General features: G+C 44.2%; 2 protein-coding genes across 2 annotated transcripts in view; both read right to left on the bottom strand.

The window, feature by feature from the left end:
* Positions 1-15,258, bottom strand: part of LOC105692958 — a 48,698-nt gene extending 33,440 nt beyond the window's left edge. The window contains exon 1 of the mRNA XM_048648875.1: positions 15,052-15,258. The gene's annotated coding sequence lies outside the window, so the exon portion shown is untranslated. The remainder of the gene's footprint in view (positions 1-15,051) is intronic.
* Positions 15,259-17,430: 2,172 nt separating this feature from the next.
* LOC105692961 lies at positions 17,431-20,226 on the bottom strand. The gene is made up of 2 exons (XM_012412544.3): positions 19,497-20,226; positions 17,431-18,978 (listed from the first exon to the last, which is right to left on the bottom strand). Exons 1-2 carry the CDS (start codon positions 19,845-19,847, stop codon positions 18,655-18,657), a joined length of 675 nt encoding a protein of 224 aa, XP_012267967.2. The 5' UTR covers positions 19,848-20,226; the 3' UTR covers positions 17,431-18,654.
* Positions 20,227-20,673: the final 447 nt, after the last annotated feature.

The raw sequence follows: 20,673 nt of genomic DNA, 5'->3' as shown, positions 1-20,673 counted from the left end.
AAAAAGTGATTCGGGATAGACGTGTGTACAACGACAATTGTATCGATCGGGGCGATCGGTGGAGATTAAGCCGGATGACATGAACCGATCGAGAAAGCTGCGACGTGTATTTATCCCATCGATTCGGAGCGACGGAATACGAGCCGAATCAAAATATATATATTGAAGTAACGCCGCATGAATGAGACTGCCTTTTGTCAGGGGCCTTGTAATTCGTGTAAATATTTCGCAATTGCTTGTTAGATGCGAATTAAGATCCCGCGTTACCCCGATCCATGAGATAATCGCACTTTGAGCGCTGACTCTCAGCGGTTGGCATAATTACGTACGATGGATCGAATATGTGCTTTTAAGATTGATTGAAAAATTAATAGATCCATAAATTCTATATTCGACAGTCGACAAAAAAAAAGAATAAAAAATAAGGAGGAATGGTGGCGAACGATTGAGCAATACGTGTAAAGATGTATGGTGAATCGTGAATACAATTCTAACGAATGCAAGAGAAATTTGCAAGTTGCATAGGTCGATTTCATTTTCATGGCCATTTTCATTTCTCCGATCGAAGAATTCTCGCGGATTCGATATGCTCATTAATTATTCATCAGACCTTGCGATCGCGTTGCTCGGCGATCAGAATTTATGTGATCTAGTATATCATATACTAGTTGCGGGCAACGACGAGGCGACGTTGCTCGATCTTCCGCGTTCTTCGCGTCCGGCTTCCTATCCTTCGATCGTGGGTGCGGTCGACGTTTCGACTACACGCAAGTGATGTCACGACTAAATTCGAGGGGGGTAACGATGAACGGCCGGATGGAAACTCTTTCTTTTTATTATCGATCGCCTCGTACGGGGAGCAGCAGCAGCAGCAGCAGCGGCAGCGGCAGACCGAGTATCGCGATCCGTGATCTAAATGGCAAGGTTAATTTTGTGGCCTTGTAACAATGATATTGCACGGCGAACCGCTCAACGGATATCCATTTCACCGCTTCGAAACCGGAGACTGCAACCTAATTTGAACATTGACAGATCCCCCACGGTATTCGCACTCCTCGTCGCTGCCGTTTGACAGTTAAATGTCGCGCGGAAACCGCTGCGTTATCCGCACAGGTACGAGTCGTCGCTGATTTTGAATAACGGACGAGACGATGAGGTCGATTCTTTGAGCGAGTGTAACGCGTACTTCAAGAAATGACAATTCATCACGGGTGAAATGGCGAGGTCAGACGAGGAGATTTTTGAATACGGTTTCGTACGGGCTTATTCATCTGCTCATGTTTTTTTAAGTAGCTGACCACGGGAGGAATAATTTTTCGGCTCAAATTTCGGCTAATGGTCCTCGTAACTCTTGAGCGGCGTCCTACGTAACGAATAAGTCGTTGGAAGGATCGCGTTGCAAAGTACTTCGGCTCGGCACCGACACTGACATTTCTGACTTGCCGATATTCTTTCGAATGTATGATGTATACGAATTATATACAAGACAGACGGGAATCAAAGGTCAGACGTGTAGCGCGCGTAGCGATACATAATATAATTATGTACCCCGTCGCCGCGATCATCCTCTAATCACGGTTGATCGCCACTCGGCAATTTACAAGTGTGCGGTCGTCAATTATGACACAATCCAATTTTCGCACCATCTGGATCTCGACGAGATTTGCCGATGGACGCCGTTCAGGACTGTTGAATACTCTCGCACTCGGTCGCGTTCGCCGCGGCGGCGATCCGCCGTACGAAATATCGGCGTACCACATGGACACTGCACTTGAATTTCATTGCGTTGACGCGGTGCGTCGTACTTTCGTTGTCCTTGCCACGGAAAAATTCCTGACAATCTCCCACGCCGATTGGATTCGACTCACTCGCTCGTTATAAATGTATACACACACCACGTTTCAACATACGCGCGACTAACTCGCGAGATTTCGCCACGTACGCGGTACCTACCCGCGATCACCGTTGGTCGGCTGTGACCTGTTAAATATGTGTCAGACAATTCATCGCTCCTAGCTAACAGCCAACGGAAATATTGAGGGCAGGCGAAGTTATGAATTGCACATCGAGCAGTCGAACAAATCGTCGTACAGTTGTCCGCGCACGACGCGGTGCCGGATTTTCGAGATCATCACTTTTTTGAAAGGGACTAAGCGTTGAGCGCGCCTCTCGGTGCATATTCATATTTCATATCCGCCGAGCGTTCGAATTTGTTTTGATTTATCCGTCAACCGTGGAGGACGAGAGTCCTCGGTCGGAAACTTACGAAGTGTTGAGAAGTGAATGCTCCTCGAAATCAACTGTTTTAGGATTGGATCGTAAATAATGGGGACACATCGAGCGCTATCGCGAGCGGTGGTCCATCGGCATTGGATAATGGCCACGAAATGATAGGGCATTGAAAGAATAAGTTTGTGGCCACACGGCGCTCACCTGATCCGCAACTATCGTAATTGAATAAATCGAAACGATTTGTACCCGCGTATAGAAAGAGCGCGAGACGGTAATATCGGCGATGCGGTGGTATTCAGACGTTGCTTCGCTCCAGTCTACAGCTGGTAGAGACGATGTCAATTTGTTGGCTAATTGAGAGCGTAGCAAATTGGACGCGGTTGATCTTTGATGGTTGAGGTGATCGACTCGATATCTTGCAGAAATCGTGCCGCAAGAGGAGGCGATGGAGAAAAATCGTACGAATGCGCTAGATCCTTAGAGCGGAGTGAATCGAGAGCGAGACGCGTTTTCATCCTGGTTTCTGCAGACGCAGGAAATAATTGGCGATTTACTACTTCAATACGTACCAACGATCACGGCCGTCGCGTCATAGGAAACGGAATTACACCATACCGAATTCCTTTTCGGGTTATCGATTCCATTGAAAAATGATCAGACGCAACACCTGGGTATACAACTGGGAATCAACCGTCATACAGATTCCAGCTCTGTACTGGAAATTATTATTTCACGGAATAACATGCAAAATTACGGAACGATCGACGACGACGATGTACGCCGCATCATTATATCTAGAGTCGCGAATCGGGTTGCAATTGTGGACTAAAAGTAAGTTCGCTACTCGTGACCACGTATTCGTATATTACGCTTGGCCGTCCGATTCAGGGGGAAAATATGTGTCGCCGATGCGAGAGAAACACGGATGATCCGTGCGACTAACAAGATCGAACGCACGCGCTATCCGTCAGTGATCTATTTGTCCCCAATACGGATCCCATTCAATCCCCGTCCGCCATAACTCTATCTGCCAATTATCACAAATAGTAGAAGGTAAGAAGGTTAGAATGCCGATGCTGTTGTTGTACTAGATGCATAAGGAGCAATATCTTGGCATCTACATCTCGAGCGATCCAAGATGATATCTGCAAGGGCATCGCTTTTACCCGGCGATCAGAGTGTTTATCGATTCCATTTTGTTATTCCTAATGCTAAGAACATGCTCTTCCTTTTTTTTTCCTTTTGTTTTTTTTTTTTTGCTCTTTCGCGTATTAACGAACCGATAAAGAACAGGGTTTGCTCATCCGACGTCTTCCGGAATTCATGGTCACGCTAATTGTGAGCGATGGCAGTCGGGCGCCGATGGTTCGTCGATGATTCCACATTGATTAGGAGGAACACGTGTCCTGCGTAACGTATGAAAGTGTTGTCAAGGCGATCGTGTGGACTTTGTATTTCACCACGAGAAATTATTTTTTCAGTTTTAATGAGCAGCGTAGCATGTGGAAGGCTACCTTCTCCCGGTCGGGACGCAGGGGGTGGTTGATTTCAAACAATGAGGCGTTCAATCTTTGTCCCACATCTACGCCGTGCAGGCAAAGTTCTTCTCTAAGGTGCCACGGAGCGAAATTACGAGTCAACCGAGGTAGGAACGGACCTTTATAGAAACGAAATGTCGCTCGACGCCGATCCTACAACTATTCGCTGCGTCTCCCCATCCTCGAACACTCTTCACTCTTCGACTGAAATCGTATCGAGTGACCAGGAAATAAAAATGGGGTTGTGTACTATTCATTTATCCGTTTATTCATTTATTTATCGAACGTACGGACGAGGCATGTAATTCGCGTGCACATGTAGGTTTTGCATCACGGATGATTTATGGGTCGCGCGATTTCTTAATTACACTTTGATTGGCTACAACCATCATCGCTCGTGATCTCCTGATGAGTTTTTCCGCCCACGCATCACCTCGATCCACGGATCATCATCCGTGCGATGTTGAACGCTCTGCTATGAGATCGCCTCAAGCCAACTGAAAAAAAAAAACCTCCGCGTGTGCATCGTGAATTGCGGACTCGTGGAATATAATCATACTCGACGTACGTATGGTGAACGGATTTCTCGAAGTAAAGCTGTAAACACGCACGCGGTATTATAGAAATTATCATACACGAGAACCGCGAAGTACCAGCCCCTAGCTATTATTAGAAATCATCCGACATTATTCTCCACCACTTATTCCGAAGGAAACAACCCTCGGTCTTTGAAATAATCACCGCCGGTATCTCCACGAATTCAGGATCATTTTTCATTGGTTATTAAAAAAGATTCCGATATGAAAATTCGAGAATCAAAAAACCCTTTCGTTTGATTGATCTTTTCAACCGGGTCCGATGTTGAGGAATTTATTCATCTCCTTCTCTTAGTTTTCACGCCGGCGATAAATGAGTCGGTCAAAGGATATCGAATCGTTTGTATCCGCGTGCCTGACAAATAAGCCGTAGGCCAAAATCAATGTACAACTATCAAGTACTTTCTTATCTCCGATCAGGATGGTACTAAAATTTTACAGAAGGCGGTACGATAATTAATGAAGGTGTTTCCACGCCAAGATCGATGTAAATTTATTCTGATTTTATCCGTTAGATAAGGTAGATCTAGCCACTTTGTCCGTCGGGTGTAATTTGTCATGAGCTGGGGCACGAGAAAAAGATGAAAGAAAAAAATCTGTAATCAATAAATAAATTATACGGATACAAATACGGTGTATAACACGCGTGATTCAGCGGCGAAAACACGCGCGTTCGTACAAAAGAGCTAAACGTTTTCTCGTACACCGCGTACACATATGAATCGACGTATAATTTGAAACAGCAATTTCCACCGCAGGATTTTGTTACGAATTTATGAACGCGGTCGGATATGGTTCTCGCGATAAAAAAGAAAAATGTGCATGTGATGATAATGATAATAACCGCTGTAAGTTCAGCACCTCTGGAATCTTACTACTTTCCATGTTCTAAAATTAATGCAATTAACTCGAAATGACTCGTGGAATAGTATTATAATTGTGAGTAACTCTACCAGGAAAGTTGTTGTTCTCGCATCGTGTGCATATTATATTTGTCTGCAATGAGAAGGTATTGTTCTTGCGCCCTGCGGTCTACTTGAGCGACCGTGCAACAGACGGTCCTACGGGCTATACATCTCGTAAATATTTCGAGCGGATCGTTCGCGCGATAAACCCAACGAGGTAGGTACGTACCTACGGATTTACTTTCCATCTATAGAAAGAAAAGTGTTTCAACAATCGCGATCCGCAGTCTCAGCTGTAGCGCGGTATATGTATAATAGTATTATTATCCTGTTACCTTTGTGGAAAGGTCATCCGCCGCTTTGGTATCATCACCTCTGACACGCTTGTAATTGCTTCGAGAGACAACGAGATCTTTGCGTAATGGGTCCACATTGCATAAAATGAGTGAGTGAGCGTCTATTGTGCGCCCCGAAGTGCGTGCGCGATTGAGATCGAGTTTGTCGTTTCTCTGTCATCGAGTACGATCGTTTCGGCCACCCGAGACCATTGTTCCTACTCCTAAGTGACCGGCGCCTTAAAAGCTGATCGCGAAACACCTGAAATCTCGAGGCTCGGTCGCTGAGAAGAAATATACCTATGCATATGCAAATAATATATCGGCGAGCGATTCATTCAATCGGTTGAAAACATCGGTGACCGATGAACGTTGACACCGTAAAATCGCCCACGTAATTTTAATCTTGACCTTTGGAATATTCAAGAAGCTTGTTTCCTCAACCCTCGGTAATAAATAACCGCAGCCGATAAACATGACGAGTCGCACCGTCTCGGGTCAGACGAATTCCTGCCCACGACAGCTTAATATTGTTTACGTAATCCCACGGAGTTTCGGAATCCGACCTCGATCCTCATTCACGCTGTATAATTTCGCGAAATCGATTCATGGATCTTTGAATGTATTTCGGCGAGGCGCGATGAGAACAAATACCTGCTATTACATAGAAAAGATTCACACCTGCGGAAAATTCGAGGCAACGATGATAATCGAGGATAACCTTTGAATACCGTCGGGATGTTGGCTGCGACCCGCGGAGAAGATATCGGCCGGCGCATGCGAATGAAAAGTCAACTTCGTGGGATCCGTGAGAGATACAGATAAATTGCGCTCGATAGTTTCGAAGACAGCTTACCTGACTGTCGACACGAAATAAATGCCTATAAACAGTGCCGTTGGTAACAGCCTATAACTCCGTTCAAGTGGATTGTAGATTACATCGTTGCAGTCTAGGAGACTGCAGAGCGGAGGATACAAGTTGTATCGTTGGCCCGGTATTTCAACATCGCGTTTTACTCCGTTCCCCGATACTCAAACTTACTTCCAATCCACGAAACGACCGCCCACCGAGAAGTCCTGTTTGTATATTTATTGAGTTTTGTTCGTTCGTCGTCATTTTTTACCAACTGTATTTCAACGTAATCAATCCTGGACAAAGAGCGACAATTCTTTACGATCGCTTATTCGGGAGGCGCGCTTCTCCCGATCCGTGGGCAGCGAGTAACAATTGTAACCGGTGGCCAATGTGACATCGTGATTGCCGCGTCGATCGGCCCAGCCCAACTTTCTTCTGCAGCTTAACCGACAATCATCTCCTTCCTGATCGCATCTGACTACCAAATCTTTACATGAAACTCTTGCGTAACTCGACGTCGCGCTGCGCGTCCCGCGATCACGTTTGTCACGCCGAAGGTGCGACGATAGAAGCGAAGCGATTTTGCATTTGCTATTTTTCATTCTTTTCTTTTTTTTTCTGTCTCTATGATTTCTGGATTGGTCATTTCGTTACGTTCGTTAAAAAAAATCATCTTGCGGGTTCGTAAAATCGAAAGAATGATTCATCGATATCGCACGCTTAACTTTCGCCGATATTGTCTTCCCGAATGCGTAAAACGAGAGTAGAGAACGCGCTGACTATGAATTGTGTTAGAGAACGATAAAATCCCGTTTAACAATGCAGCGCAAATTATGTGGACAAAGTATAATATAACTTGATTAAGATAGGAAACGGTTATCCAACCGAAGTTATTAACCGGTGAAAAGGAACCGACAATCGATGTTGATTAAATTACATAATGAGCTGGTGATTCCACAATGGCGATGCTGTAAAATTTCTTGCACCGGCGAAGATGCAAGATAAAAAATTCACTTAAACCCCGGATCGGTAAAAAGACTAGTAAAATCTACTTCTGCTATCATTGATCCTGATTGAATGTGAGTTCTCTGTGCGTTCTTATGCCGATCTCCAACCCACGTGCAGATTTTATTGCATGTCTGACAATGAAAGTAGAATAAGAATAAAAAAGAACCAAGAATATAAGTCTACGCAAAAAGACAAAGTTCTCGGCTTTGCCAAATCATACGATGAAATTCAGGAGCTATAATGTCTTGCGTAACTCCACTACGTTTCTAACAAGGAGTTATTACATTGGTCAGTATATTTTCTAACGAATCAAGTGTGTCGTAGACATTCCAAGGGCTGACGTCGTTTATTCAATCACAACTTGATTGTTTTACCTGCCTCTCTAAAAAGGGTTATGAGCGAATCCTATCCTAGATGGAAGATATTTGGCAATTACTCGATCTATTATATGAATAGATCAATTCAGCTTGCAGATTCGTACTCCTAGGATCAGAACAGATAGAGATACACTGAAAACGAGATCTAAGAGAATGTTGATTTTTGGGTCAAAAATGAAGTATTTTAAAAATCGATTGTATACCACTTTTCTTACGTATTTTGATCTCAGGAATCCAAATCTCGAAGAAAAATTGATCTATCTATAAAATTGACCGAGTTATCGCCAATTTTCAGCTTTTTGGGGTCAAAAATAAAAAATTGATTTTTTGGTCTATCTTAATGTAATTTGAGCTCACGAATCCGAATCCAGAAGAAAAATCGATTTATCTGCATAAATGACCGAGTTATCCCCATTTTTTCGCATTTTTTGGCATAAATTTGAGGATATCTCGAAGGGAAAAAATCGTAGCTCAATTTGGACGACGGATTCGTGTTCCTGAGGTCAAAATACATAAGAAAAGTGCCATACGATCAATTTTTAAAAATAAAAATTTTTGACCAAAATTTGAAAAAATCGTAAGGGGTACCCCTTGGAAAAATCTCAAAATTTGGCCAAAATTTTTTATTTTTTAAAATTGATCGTATGGCACTTTTCTAACGTATTTTGACCTCAGGAACACGAATCCGTTGAGTAAATTGAGCTACGATTTTTTCTCATCGAGATATCTTCATTTTTATGCTCCAAAAAGCGAAAAATTGTCTATAACTCGATCAATTTTATACGTAGATCAATTTAACTTGTGAATTCGGATTCCTGAGGTCAAAATACATAAGAATAGCATATAAAATAAAATATTTTTTTTTGGCCCAAAATCGACGAAATTTCAAGGGGAACCCTTTGGGATTTTTTCGATTTTTCGGTTGAAAATGAAGTATTCGTCAATTGTATGATGCTTTTCTGGTGTATTTTGACCCCAGGAACACGAATCCGTTGAGTAAATTGAGCTGCGAATTATCTTCACTGAGATATCCTAATTTTTCCGCCCTGGAACGCGAAAAACTGACAATGACTCGATCATTTCGATGCATAAATCATTCAAAGTATCAAATTCAAATACATCAGAATACCCTTATGATAGGAGATGTGATTGTGCACCCCATTATTGTCAAAAATCTGAGGCCATAGTCACAATTAACAATAAACGAACTGTGAGTAACGCATAATGCAATGCGACGTGCAATGCTAGTGTCAATAAAAATGTGACTCGACAGGCTTCAGCTGAAAGCTTCTAGCTGAAAGCTGAACGTGAGTCGCTGCAGCAACTTGAAATCGAATCGGTACATCGTACGAACATCGAGTTCTGCTTTATGACGATCTCACTGATGTCAGTCGATAACACACCGTAACTATACCGATTTCTGCCGGCATGTAAACCGTAGAAGTTATGAGCCTGCAAACTAGAAGTGCCGATCGTAATAACCGTGCAGAAATATTCCGGGTACGAGTACTTCATGCAGTAAACTTACGGAAAGCGCAAATTCGACCCCTCAATATTCTAGTATTCAATGATCAACGTTGTGCCGAAGGTGTTCGACGATCCGAAGATTTCATTACAGAGATGTCTGTTCCAGTTACGGTGCAACCAATCGGATGAGTGGGTGTGGATGCGAAATCGGGTGCATGTTAGCTGCTACCAAATCCCATCCCATGCAGCCTAGTCTGTCTGTTCTTCGATTTTTCAACTCACGCGAGAATCGCACGTGTAGCGCATGAGGTGGTGAAAAGGTCTGAGCTGTATCAGCATCTGCAGCAGCAGCAGCAGCAGCAGCAACAGCAGCAGCAGCTAATGCAAAAAGTGATTGTAAGAGAGGAATTGGCTTGCATGAATGTTTTGAGCTGTAATGCATATCGCTAACGACTAGATGCGCGTGAATGCACGACTCGCATATATATATAGTGCAGCTACCCCGGCGCAGCACATTTACAGTGACGTTGGTTCATCGCACTTCGCTAAATCACGAGCGTGTTCATGCGGTTGAATCCGGAGCGGAATAGGTCAATACGAGTGGCGAATAATCGTGAATTCTTACGTTTTCCAGTAATGGGTACGTCTCGCGGGCGATGAATCGCACCTGAACGGCGCAAATTCGACCATATCCGCGAACGGCTCGACGACGCGGACGTAAAAAGAATCTCGCCGCTGCTCGCACGCTCGATTCCATTGTGTCCCGACCGTCGAACGGCTAATTGTCTAACGCTGCAAAAAATCGGACAAAAAAATGAAAAAATCCATTGAAATCCGTTCGACTCCAATTTCAATTCTCACACACGGCTGACTCTCCTGTCCAACGTACGAGTATACCTAATTATACGTCTAATGCGCTGTTGCCGGAAAAAATTCTCGAAGAGAGCATGTCGGATTGTTTTTCATTCACTTTTTCGAATCCCTTACTTTTTCACCCTCTTACACCGTGTAGTGAGTCAATTATGTTAACTGTTCTTTACTATCGTTACAACGGGCGAGCCGCAGCCGCCGTTACCTGTGAACTACATCACGGTAACGGGTCATAAAAAGTTATTACCGAAGCATTACCCTCTATTAAATAATAAATACAATGTTTATTCTCGATGAAACAAGAAGTATGTTCAAATTAGACGTGCCAATCTGTGCGCCACTGCAACTCGGCAATTATATACTTCCACCGAAGCTCGAGCGTATTCATTTACAGCATCCTGCAGCGCTCCGGCTCACCTGGGTATCTATCAATTCGTTCTAATATCCACGATGGAAATTCGATTAGTCTTTACAACCGGTTTAGTAGGTGCATTTTCACCGATACCTCTACACCCGACGAACGTTAGAAAGCACGATATCACGGAAGCTCTCGACGGTATTAATTCCCACGAATCTTCGGGACCTCCCAGGGACCCGTTGCACTTCGGGAAGGCAGAAAATAAAGGAAAAAAGGCAATAAGCCACGGCGAGGAGAATTATTAGCGAAGAATACCCGCTGCCTAGTGGAACCCAGTAGGGGAACCGGATGATTCACGGAGTCAGCGATCTGCCGCAGGAATTGGAAAGTATGAGTGAGATCCTTGGCCGGCATCGGATCGATGACAGTTTCGCAATAATCCGTACACCACGATGATCACTGCCATCTTTGTCCTCGCGGCTTTAACGCGATTATCAATTATATATATTTGTGATTTTGGATAATTTTATTTACGAAGGATGATCGGGGACGTGGTTCGGGACACGGTCACCTCTTTATCGTACTCACCTCGAGTGGCCTTCGCAAAGGTACGTACGTACGTACGTACGTACCTCGGACATAATCGAGATCGGACCCGGTGAGTAAAAGAGGCGGATCAAAGATCACACCTTGACCCCTGCAGCCTCGGTGAATAAACAAGCGCGTGAAGTGGGATGAGACTAGAAGTTGTAACTGAAAGATCTCCATTGTTCGACGTACGGTGTACGCGGACTTGTACGTATACGCCGGCGCGATCATCGACGTGAGCGAATAATCGGGCGATTCGTATACATCTGAAATAACACACTAGATCGGCACCGCGAAGCAACACCAACGAGCGATCACTCTTTACTCGTCACACATTCTAGGTCACGATTACAAAATCTTATTATCTTCGACTCGTGTTATTACAACCGACTCTCCGTCGATTAATCCATTTACGTCAGACGCCAACGAGGAGATGAACCACCGACTACTTCAGATCCTCATCAAAGAGACAACGATAAAAGGATTAAGGATAAACGGAGAAAAATGAATGGAGGAAGAGAAAAAAAAAAAAAAAATGAAGATAATCAGGTACGCTCGGTGTAACGATTCACACGGATCGTCGTATACCATACAGCGGACGGCTGTACGATGTTCGCCGCGTACGGAGATCACGCGGACCTCGATCGAAAGATCTCGCGTGCATTATGCCCTTGCATACCTAGTCGTTTGCGTCCCAAATGCCAGGCGCTCCCTTCTCGCGTTCCCCGTACCACATGCGACGGCGGTACTCGCGGTGGTGCGGGCGTAACATTTTGTCTCCTCGTATACCTCCGACGGCGTAGGACTACAAGGTATGCGAAAATCACTTATATACACCTACCAACCAACACCTGCGCACACGTGATCGGCAGATCTTTGTTTGCCGTCACGCACATGCGATTCAAATTAACCAAGAGGCATCGAGCGGTAGTTGCAGCCAGATAGACGTACTTACGTACGTACCCGGGAAAGTATAATTACGCGTATCATAAAAGCGCGAGGAAACAATGCAGAAAAGATATTTCGCGATACTTATGTACGTACGTCTAGCTACCGCACACGCGGCACGATTCGTGTTTCTCAACTTTCGCATTCACAGAAGTAAGTTTTCACGAATATGTGTAATACCGCGGTGATTTTTTAACGGAGACGTTCAACCGCTACTGGATTTTGCGATTCGTCGACGAAAAATGCAAATTAGATTCTACGGATACCAGAGAACGATTTCAATCGACGCTTCGATATGCTTGACATCGGTAAGTGAAGAGGGCAAAAAATCGCTCAAGGTGAACGAAACTTTCGGTTTCAATTGCACACGGCGCTCGGAGCTCTCTGGACCTGTGTCCGATACGTACGTACGCGAGTGTATGTATCCTTATATTCGATGGGTCTCTGGAATCCGGAGACACCGAGTTCATACACTACACTCAGGAAGTCGTGGGGACCACGTGCTAACTTAATTTTTGGAGCTAGTCGCTCCGATCTAAACATGTATCCAGGCGTGGATGATTGTTTTTTCTTTTCCATTCGTGGGTGCCGCGCCCGCGGCGGAGGCAAGAGGTCAGTGGTCGAGTAAGGGGAGCCGTTCGTCGGTTTCTGGGTAACCTGGGCAACGTTCGTTCCGTATGTGTATACGAGATACTATTACGCGATTATGAATCGATTTTTCACATCCGTAGAAGCTGAGAGTACAGAGGGGAGAGACCTTGTCACCTCGATTAGCTAGTAGATGAAAAAAAAAAAAAAACATAAATATAGGAATAAAAATTACAATAGTCTGTCAGACGGTACTGCTCTGACATTTCCTGAACACCCACGATATTAACAATTCTAATTTTATCGTGTTATGGGTAGGCTACCATGTAGACGCCTGTAATAGACGTAAGCAGTTCGCCGAGACTCTCGCTAATTATGCACGATCTTATTTCGGTATTACATTCATCATCAGCGGATGTGGTATTATAATATGTAAGATTTTTTATAATTAATTACCCAGCCGGGAGTACACTCGTAATATCTGTTTGGTAATTATATTGTTTTGTTATTTTCTTTTTCTTTTTTTTTTTTTTTTTTTTTATTTTTTCTCTCTTGTATAATTGTGCACAGTGATTTAGATCGGGATAGGTGTATAATCTGCACCGCGTACGCGCGGTTACTAAATTCCCAGAAAGATGATGCTATGTAACAGAAGTCGGACGAACGGCGGATCGTAGATTAATTTCGGAGTTCACCGAAATGAGACTGAAAATTCAACGAGGATGTAATTATACGAATCAGAGAGAAAGAAAAAAAGGAAAAAACGCGAAATAATGGAACGAGAAAGTTTCAGCCCAGACGACAAACCGAGCAACGACTGACCGCCGCGAGTTGAATGAAGCAAAATCGAAACACTATCCGCGAAGATAAAATTAATATAGATAGGTAGGTAGATATGTATATAACAGCGCTCGGGGTCAAAAATCGCGATGAAATTTCGCCCGCCATCGTTTCTCTATGATGGTAATTATTAATTAATCCGTCGTATCCTTATGTAACTGGTTCTACCGCCTCGCGTGTCCTCGCCATTGTTTATTCAGGGGCATTGCGAAAGAGATCGCGCGAATTTATGAGTAGAGGAATTTCGAACGACGCGATCCGAGCCGTTGTTATAAATACGAGGAAGACCCGGTACGATATCGTTCGTATCACGAAGCTCACCACGCGCTCTTACAGGCCCGTGTACATTTAGCTGTTGTTCGTGGTATTGCGTTGCACCGTAGCAGCGGATCACTCTTTTATTTTCATCTGTACAACTACCTCGTTCTACACCTGAATTATTCATGCGACATGGGAGCAGCGGCAGCGACGCGGCCGTAGTTTCACATCGGGTCCCATGCATCAGATGCTTCTGCTGCCGCTGCCGCTGCTGCCATTGCTGTTGCAGCCTCAAGCACCGCGCGTGCCTAGTCACGCGACAGACAGCCGGAAATCTCACGTCTCTTGTCGCTCAACCTGCTCTCCACCGATGCTGGTCGTCTACTATACCGCCACGTACAACCGGGCTCCGCTCCGCAATTCATCAGCCTACCCGCTACGGAGTTATCGATAACAGTTCCGTCACAAGAATTGCGCGGACGAAACCGTAAACGCGGACCCGTTGGAGGGAATTTTTTACTCCTCGCTCCCCTCTCGTCTCAACGCTCGCACGGATTCGAGGTGGAGACAAACGGCGATTCGAAATTTCGTCATTTAACCAGCAAAGCAAAATCCCCGATACCTGAATGTCATCTTCGTGATCGAGCGTTGAGATGAAACATTCGCGAGCTCCGATTATGTATATCGCGTTCTATACTCTCTCTTCGGAGACAATAGGCATCAGAGAACAGAAGAGCACGCAGCTGCGGCAGCAGGTGCATGAGCCGAGAGAGCCAACGTTGATATTAATTACAGCGGTTACATTTAATCGTAACTTCCATCATCGAGTGACACGTTGTATGTATTTCGCCCTGCGCCTCGCGTACCGCATAAAATTATATTACCGCCGTGTTTTCTGCTGCCCTCGCTGTAAGGATTTATAGACTTTGTAGGCACGATCAATAATTGGCTGGATTATCATACGAATTTGAACTTTGTAAGCCATAAATTATTGCACGTGTTTTCTACCGAGGCGTCTACGCCGACAATGGGACAAGGCCGGGATAAGGTAATTGTTTGATTTCCCAAAAAAGAAAAGGCGATCGAAATTCGAACTTGTAGATCCGATATCTTCGGTGATTTGCAGTTAAATACCCATTGAATCGCTGAAGAATAAATGTACGAAAGGATATCTGAGAATCTGCAGCTCGCGGTGAACAAGCATGCGATTATGGTAGTGGAGGTACCACGCTGAGGCGAAGGTAAAATATGAGCGAGTTCGCCTATGGGTACGCCACGTTTACTTACCATGGGAAGACTGAGGTGGGCGCGGTTCTTCGTTTCATATCGCTGCCGCGCGATGTTGTCCCAAATGAAATGCCAGGCTAACATTCACCAGAGATGAAACGATCCAATCCTGGTGAGGAAAGTTCCTCGCAGACGAAGATGTGATTATCCGATTCGAAGAGCTCATCGGAGGGTTTTTACTCGGTAAAATTTACACGGCGACCCTTGTAACCGAATAATTATTCGCCGCGCATTTCGCTCCACTATTCACGAGAGTTTCGCTAGTACTGTCGTATCGCTAATTGCGGTTTATATAGAATCCAGCCAACGGCTGTGCGTTGTCTAATCATTATGATCTGCGACAGTTATGCGAGGATAAGTATACAGTTCGGATGCCCCGCGAAGAGTCACGTGTTGTTGCTCTATCGCACGAGGTTTCGCATATAAACAGAGACTGTTCAGAGAACTGCGGTGATCGAAGGAACGATCCTTGTTCCCGACGTACCTTATAACGGCAGACCGTGGTACTGGAGTACCGACAAACAAAGAGTTGGCATTTGAATGCCATGAGATCAACCGTACAATAGATCAGGACTGTACGGTGGATAACTCGCTCCGCTGGATCTTCAGGTGAAATAATTCGTTCGACCGATTTTTTTATTCAGTACATTCCGAGTGATTTTTTTTCTCCAATCGCCCGACGGTCGTCACCTCCGAATATCCTCGATTGCCGGACATCGAGCGGAATCTCGATTACCGCGATGAGTTATTGCGCAGCGTACCCCCGCGGGTTCGTTCGCGTATCGAAGAAAGTACTACGAAATATGCAGATTATTACTATGATCAATCGGCCAACGCACTTAGCCAGCTGTCTATACGGTTCGGGTATTCGGTACCCACACGCTCTTTTTTGTTATTATTTATTTATACGTGGCCATGACGTGATGCCGAGCCGAAGCCACATGCCAAGACCACATTCCCTCGTCGCCCCCGCAGCAGAACAATCCAACCGATGTTCGTGTTGATATTCCATGTGTCACAGGTCGTGCAGAGGTGTAATACCCTGCATTTTTCTCCATTTTTTTTGTCTCCATTGTTCTTCTCCATTTCAACAAAGTACGAAGATATTTTTTTCTCCATCGAGCTGCACAGAGAATGGCACGAGTACGTACATTCCGTATGGATTTTCTTTATCGGCGCTGCATGTACCGGTGTAATTCTAACTAGTTGAATAAATTATGCGTGATAAGTATAATTAAATTACCGCGGTGAGTCGGTTCGCGGTTGGCTCGTTAAGTCAGTCCTCTCATTCCGCGTTTGAAAAAAGTTCATTAGAACGAGCTGCTCGGATCGGTTGCAGAGGTTGGGTAGCAGATATCGAGGGATAATTGCAAATATTACCATCAGCCTTGAATCCGGGCACGTGGCACATAGGTTACTTTGGGTTCGTTAGCGGCGACACAATTCGTACGACGTACGAGACGTAAATTAACCGGGATTGTAGGTGTGTCTGTATATTATACACATGATATATCTATGCGTGACTAAATAAGGCCGTACGACTTTGGTCGGGTGCAGGAGATTGAGCGAAAAAATTTTACACGCTCGATTGTGTTGCTCCAAAACCTCGAAGCGACAATAATTAATTGCCACTTTGGTCCGTACGATGCAAATTGCGGCTGCGAAATAGCGCTAATTGCATCAAATGAAACTGTTACAATTGGGGTGATGAAAAAAACCAACTACCAGATCCGGACCGTTCGATGCAAAAAACAAAGTTAATTTATCAAACGACAATCAGCCACGAACGGTAGCCCACATAACGCGACACTGCGCTCTCTCTGCACCGTTCGATCGGTGATTTTTATTGTTATCAGATAATAATCGCGTGTGAAAGTATGAGAAGTCATGTGTGAGCGTACAGTCATTTGCATAAGGTGAGATGATTTCCTCACTTAATCTTTGACCCTAACGCGGAATTAACTTTCGCGGTTGGCATAATATCCTTATGCGATTCAGGTGCGATACACCATTGCGTGCGCCCTCGCCTTCTACTTCGTCTTATTATTATAGGTTTCGAATTGAAATAGCACACACGTAAATTGGGTGTTGGATTTTTCAAACGTCGGAGTATCGAATATCAAAAATTTTCAACTTTCAAACAATTTCCGCATTTTGTTAATTTCCAATAAATTTTTCATACGCAGGCGTCGGTTTGAAACCTGAAACTTGGAAAGTTGTGCGCTGATATAGGCGAGCACAGGCGGAACGTGCCGACGACGTCAGTTGGTTTCCGAACGACCGTTGCTCGGTAACTTTCACAAAGCCACGTACAACTCCTCCAACTGGTTTCAGCGCAGCTGGGACTTATCGCAGGTCGGTATAAGGCCCGTTCAGCGACTTCAGGTAAGAGTGAAATCAGTCTTCTACCTGCGCCTGATTATGTAAAGTGATCCAACTTTTTCTACCGTTTATCGTCAAGTTCATTGCACACGCGTCGAATAACTGTTGTATGAGCAATTGGTACATTAAAATCCTGCGCTTATGTGACCTGTTGAAAGTGGACAGAATTATCGGGTGTTCGATTAATTATTGATTTTTTTTTGCAGACAAGTCAGGTTTAGTGAATATTTTATCTTTTATTATGAAAATATAAGTTAAAACGACCATAAATTAATATCACCTATTCCGCAATCATACGTGCAAAGAGATTCACTCGTTTGTCCAATATTCACACTGGATATAATAATATATAGGTATTGCGATTGTTGTAAATTACATAAAATACTGCCGTGTTTATTATAAATAATTATGGCCTATGCGTGATAAATAATTAATGAGGTTTTTGAGCTGACTTTAGCACAAAGAGTGTTTTCCTCTTATCGATCGAAAGAGTTCTCCAAGAAAAATCTTGAAAAAACACTCCTCCGTCGCAGCTAATTCGAATAAATAAATAAATAAGTGAATAAATAAATAAATAATCACTATCACTATCCGATACCGTCGCTAAATGGAATTACTTGAATGATCGAAAATTTTTTCAAACAAAGTTCACGAGCTCCAGTCCATTAGTCGAACAGTAATTTGGAATGTTATCCTAATTTTTCTCATTACTCTAATCACATATGATATGTACTTCGCGTTAAGCGCGTCTTTTCAAGCAGATACACTCAAAATTTTTCATTTCAATTGAATAATCGCTTCCACCTTGGCCCAGTGTTCTTCACTCCCGGTTCACCATTGTCATTTTAATTCGTATTTTTTTAATCCTCGGTTCTTCCCCGTCGGATCATCATCATCTGTTTTTCAAAACACTTTCCGTCTCAATTCTGAAATTTTTTCCCCGACTGACCGGGCCTCAGATTCACGGTAGCTCATGTTCATCCGTTCATCCCTCGGATATTTCCGTATTTGATGAAATCTGGTGCAGGTGAGAACCTCGACTAATTATTTTCTGGATAAACGCACTCGCGGCTTAGCCTCCACTCGACGCATCGGAGATCCACTGCATCTACGTCACCTCTTGTTTTCCTGTTTCTAAAAACATTCCTCTTTCGAAAATCTTCCATCCTTCACGCTCCAGCAGTTGAAGAGCTGCATCGGCTATCGATCGCTAAGTTCAACTTAGTAATCAAATACGTGTCTCCAGGCGTGTAAATAGTCCTTGTATTTCAAAAGGACTCCCCAGTCACGAACCATCCGTCGTGTATCGTCGACGGGATTCCTCTCCGCGTGGCTCATGATGCTCCTGTTTATGCGGCGCGGTATTCTCAGGGGCGGAAATGTCGACAAAACGCTCTCAACTTCGCAAAGTGTCATCAGAAGGTAGGACTGAGTTGATTTTAATGTACGGTGAATATTCTCGTCGTTCTCATCCTGGACGAGCTCCTCAAAAGCAACGGCGAACTTCTGGAGATCCGTGTGAAGCTTTGGCAGGTGGTTGGCGATCTGTAAATCGAAAAATGGAGATCCGTAAGTCGAGTGAATAATCGGAACTCGTTGGTCGTACGTCGGGTGTTCGAAGTCTCAATTCTAATCACTGTTAAACGACGACGACTCAGATAATACCAGCCGACAATCAGGCTACTATGAAAATGGTGGACCGATGGGATTTAAGACCCGTGGTATCTTCTCCCTATAATACAACGTACGCCGCGACGACCTCTACACTTCTGATACCCCGATACTTAACAATAATTACCACCTCATTAATATATTTTGCTATTCAAATTTAATCAGCGACACTCGACGCGATTTGTTTCATTAAATCGCAATGTTCTCCCACGAATGAACCGGGGGCTCGAATGGCCTACGATTCATTCCGGTAATTGATTTCGCTACACAGTGCAACGATTCGTTCTTCGGTTACTCAACCCCTGATACTAAAGTTTCCCAACATTAAGTGCATAGCGATGCATTCGGACTTGGCTTGAGATCTTCGTATGGCTGAAGATAACTTCACTTACCGTTTCGATGCTCGAATTTTTCAGCTTCTTAACCGAGTTGACGTCCTTTTTGCCGGGTACCCAACTCGGTATGTACTGATGCTTTTGGACTCCCAGTCTCGCTCTTTCGTACAAAAAATCGTAATCACTGTACAGATAATTGTTGAGGGTGATTTGGTGCTGAAGGGCAATGTTGTCGATTCCCTCCCTGATTTCCTCCTCGAAATTTTCAATCACTCTCATTACTTGCACCAAACTTTGCCCGCAGGGTTTGTGCCACGAAGGGACGGGCGTTCTACGTTGTCTTCTCGGCGCCGAATGACTAGCGGCGATCAGCATCGTGAGAATAACCATCGAACATTTGCCCATCATTTTTGTTTGCTTTACTACTTTACGTTACACGTATGGTGAGGTAAATTTTTCAAATCTTAGTCGAATGGTTTTATGAATTCTTAACACGACGAGAGTAGCTCGACTCGTGGTTGGACCAAGTAGATGGGCGATTGCGAACTGATATGCCAAACTGAAGACGTCCTCCTTATATACAGCGGAGGCTGATAGCAACTTTTTGTAGAATTCCTGGGACATCGTTTTAATATAAACAATGCGTGAACGTAATCGACGAAGGCTCACCGACTCCCGCGCTTCTTCTTCTTCTTCTTCTTCTTAGCCGACTATGACGGTGACGGAAAAATATTGTCCCATGTACAAAATGCCCAAGATTATCCCCGACCTCCGGCGCGCGGACTCCGAGTCCCCTGACTCTGTTACTTTGACGTCACGAGACCTGCAACGCGGTCCAGCTGGGCCGGGCTAAACGCACGCACCGTGGTAAAAAAGGCTAATTTTATCAATCGAGTTAACGGTGAGTCAATCTTCACTTCTTTTAAAATCCTATGCAAATCCGGACGGTTAAGTAAGAGTGGTTTATAAAAACGACTTTTACGATCTTGGACTGCAAGAGATGCAGTAACCCGAACGAGATGACGTTCATACAAGGAAAGCCGGTGTGCATGAATCGGGAATCAGTGATCGTGATGAATGTTATGAAAATTATTCATACTTTCGGCTTAGAATTCCCCGTGATTCAAGGCGACGCAAGGTCACGTACTTTCGACCTCGTTAATTTAAGCGAAAGCATATTGCACTTCCCATCCTCCTTCCCTCTTTTTTTTATTTTACTCGCGTAAATCGCAGA

The sequence above is a fragment of the Athalia rosae genome, chromosome 1 (genome assembly GCF_917208135.1).
Source record: "Athalia rosae chromosome 1, iyAthRosa1.1, whole genome shotgun sequence".
Classification (NCBI taxonomy): domain Eukaryota; kingdom Metazoa; phylum Arthropoda; class Insecta; order Hymenoptera; family Athaliidae; genus Athalia; species Athalia rosae.
Note: the sequence above shows the minus strand (reverse complement) of the source record. Positions and strands in the feature narration are given on the sequence as shown.

Coding starts and splice junctions, on each gene's coding strand:
- LOC105692961 (XM_012412544.3), bottom strand. CDS start 19,847: ATGATGGGCAAATGTTCGATGGTTATTCTCACGATGCTGATCGCCGCT. Junction 18,979..19,496: donor AAAATTCGAGCATCGAAACG/GTAAGTGAAGTT, acceptor TTCGATTTACAG/ATCGCCAACCACCTGCCAAA.